Source organism: Trypanosoma equiperdum, assembly GCF_001457755.1.
Source record: "Trypanosoma equiperdum strain OVI genome assembly, contig: ctg_162, whole genome shotgun sequence".
Taxonomy (NCBI): domain Eukaryota; phylum Euglenozoa; class Kinetoplastea; order Trypanosomatida; family Trypanosomatidae; genus Trypanosoma; species Trypanosoma equiperdum.
The window spans coordinates 21,648-24,442 of record NW_027123649.1 but is presented as its reverse complement, the minus strand read 5'-3'; the positions used below and the strand labels follow the sequence as shown (position 1 = coordinate 24,442).

The 2,795-nt window shown below is 45.4% G+C and overlaps 1 protein-coding gene across 1 annotated transcript; it reads right to left on the bottom strand.

Moving 5' to 3' along the window:
• Window positions 1-472: 472 nt before the first annotated feature.
• TEOVI_000041100 (mercaptopyruvate sulfurtransferase, putative) lies at window positions 473-1,597 on the bottom strand (the record flags this gene model as incomplete). The annotated part of the gene is made up of 1 exon (XM_067222431.1): window positions 473-1,597. The coding sequence occupies one exon, from the start codon at window positions 1,595-1,597 to the stop codon at window positions 473-475; it is 1,125 nt and encodes a 374-aa protein (XP_067078532.1).
• Between the last annotated feature and the right edge of the window lie 1,198 nt (window positions 1,598-2,795).

Below are 2,795 nucleotides of genomic sequence, written 5' to 3'. Positions count from 1 at the left end.
GTGCTTGTTTATTGCTGTTAGTCTGTGGTATTGTTCAAAGGTTCAATAAGTCAAAAAGGGAGAAATGAAAGCATTAAGTTTTTTTGGTCGTGTTTGTTGTTGAAAAATAACAATAATTTTTAGAACTCTTCCTTAAATGTCTGTTTATCATTCCGTCGTTGCTTGTGTGGTTGACAATTTCCAAAAAAAAAAGTTATTTTCCTTTATTACTTGCGGCGTTTTGTGAGGGGACGGCAAAATTTCTTGACTCCGAGAGTTTTTTTCTAGTAGTGCTATAGGATTTGTAAATGGTTGCCCGTTGAATTGTTTGGTGTGTAAGAGTTGCTGCTATCTTCCTGTGAGTAGTTACTACTTTGCAGCCCCGTTTGCACATTTTTTGTTGCCGTTTTCAAATATAAAAACAAAGTGACACAGCCTTACTATCTGCGGATGCCCAACTTTCTTCATATGGAGATGTTGACTGTCCATGTTTTTACGTGTCTATGCGAGGATGAGCCTCTATGACAGCCTGTCGCTGACTTTTGAACGTTACATGTGCTTTTTCACCAATGTGGAGGTGCACTAGCGCCTGTTTCAGTTCCTCATCAGGATTGTTTACAACCACACCATCAACAACAAGGGTAACGTTGTTAAGAGTAGCTTTCATGTTATACGGCAAACTTGATGAGACCATGCTTATGAGCAAGCCGTGCTCTTTAATGATACGGCGCGCCAGTGTAAAGTTAAATGTGTCTGCATATTCGGACCACGAACCGGCATATAGATAGGGCTCGCCGAGTCCGACGTGATATGCAACTGCAATGCTGAATGCAGCGGTCACCCCACTACCGCAGTAAAATACGCAGTGGGAAATATTAGGCTCACCGCCACCCCACATTCCTTGAAGAAGCTTAAGAGTGTTACTACGACATTCGTCATTGGGTCTCAAACGTTTTTCGTGCCGATTTACTAACAATATGTTCACATCGTACGGAAGGTTGACCGCGCCTTCGATATGACCAGGGATATCGTCGGGTCCGTATGGTCGCACGGTCGTGTTGAAGCGCAGCGCGGGTCGTGTGTCGACCATATGTGCGCAGGGAGGAATGTCTTTGATTTTCAACAGCCTCTTAAACTCTGTTGCGTAAGGCCAATAGCTTGTCGATTGGTTCTTGTCATACGGTGTGGACTCGACGGGCAGACCTGCTGCTTCATATGCTTTGAATCCACATGTCATTACGTAAGCCTCGACACCAAGGGCGTTGAGCATCCACCACATCCGACACGCCCCCATCGCCCCACATTCGTCATCGTAGCAAAGGACGGGCTTGAAGTGGCCAATTCCCTTGGATTTGCACCACTCGACAAACTCGTGCGGGTCTGGCATGGGGTGCCGTGCTTTGCTGCATTCCACGACGGGACCGCTAAGGTGTCGATCCAAGTCGACAAATGTGGCGCGCGCGACATGCCCTTTGTTGTATTGGTTGATACCGTACTCTTTATTGCGGAGGTCGTAGCGGACATCGAAGATCTGATAGGAAGATATGCCATTTTTAATCTCGTCAATGGTAAGGAACACCTTACCGGGGTGCAGACGCCCCAAACCGTCACCGTGCATCAGTATATACGCGTACTAACCGGCAGTGGTTGTGATGGAGCTCGCAGTGTGGAAGGAAGTGGAAGTTTTTTTTGTATATCTATACCCAAATGCACTTAAAAGGGTCTTCTTCTTCCTCCCTTTTTGTTTGCTTTAGTCCTGCTCAATTTGGAGAGTAAAGCGCTTTGTGTTGTTAGCAGCACCAAAACCACAGTGTGCACCCGAACGCGACCAAACGACAGCAAACAGGGACGTGCTGGGCAGAGGAATCAAGTGTGAGTGAACAAATCAGGCAGGAAGAGATGAGGACAAAACATATGTACATTCCCTTTCCGCATCTAATTTACCTTTCCTCCGCTCTGCCTTTTTTGTTTTTATTTAACGTAACTTCCATATCCTCCACACGCACGTGTTGAATTGCCTTTTCCGAAATCGACTGTGGCAGTTAAACAGCTGACCAATAACGCCGCAGGTGGTTGACCGTCAGCCTCCAAGGGACAACTGTCTCCCTCACTGTCACCACACAAAAAAGAAATTAAGTAAATAAAAAACTAAGGGTGGAAATACAATCAAACACATGCACGCGCAAATAAATGTGTTTATCTGTTTGATCACTTGATGAGGGGTCAGTGGGTTGCACACTTAAGGTAATAGCTCACCTCGTACTTCGCTAAAAAGGAGATGCCTTCGGCTGACTTATCCTTCGCGTATAAAATTTGGAAGGGACGTCATCCATCGTATTCAAAGTTGAGCCGGTGAAAATACGATGAGGAAATAGAAGACTCAGTCACCATTCATCCCTTTCCTCTCTTCACTTCCCCAACTTTTCCAATCACGGAATTGTTGACATCTCATAACAAGTCACTTGCACTCAACTCTCAGTGCAGCACCTTGCCTCCTCAATTACCTGCAGAACAACATGTAGAGAAGTTGTGGGAACATTCGTGCCGGCACACAAAGGAGCAGTGACAACGAAAACGTCGGCAAAAAAAAAAGATAATTCCACTATAAAGCAAACAACGAAGGAAGCACGCGATGCATTTCCCCCCCTACCGTGCTTTTCGCATCACATGCACGGAAACACAGAACTCCCTTTCCACCCAACAACGAATAGATGAGGCGCAGGCAACAGAATATAAGGAGAGGCACTCAAATGTTTTATTGCGCATCAAAGCAACTAATGGTTTACTAACACTGAAGGAAATTAGCATCCAAATGT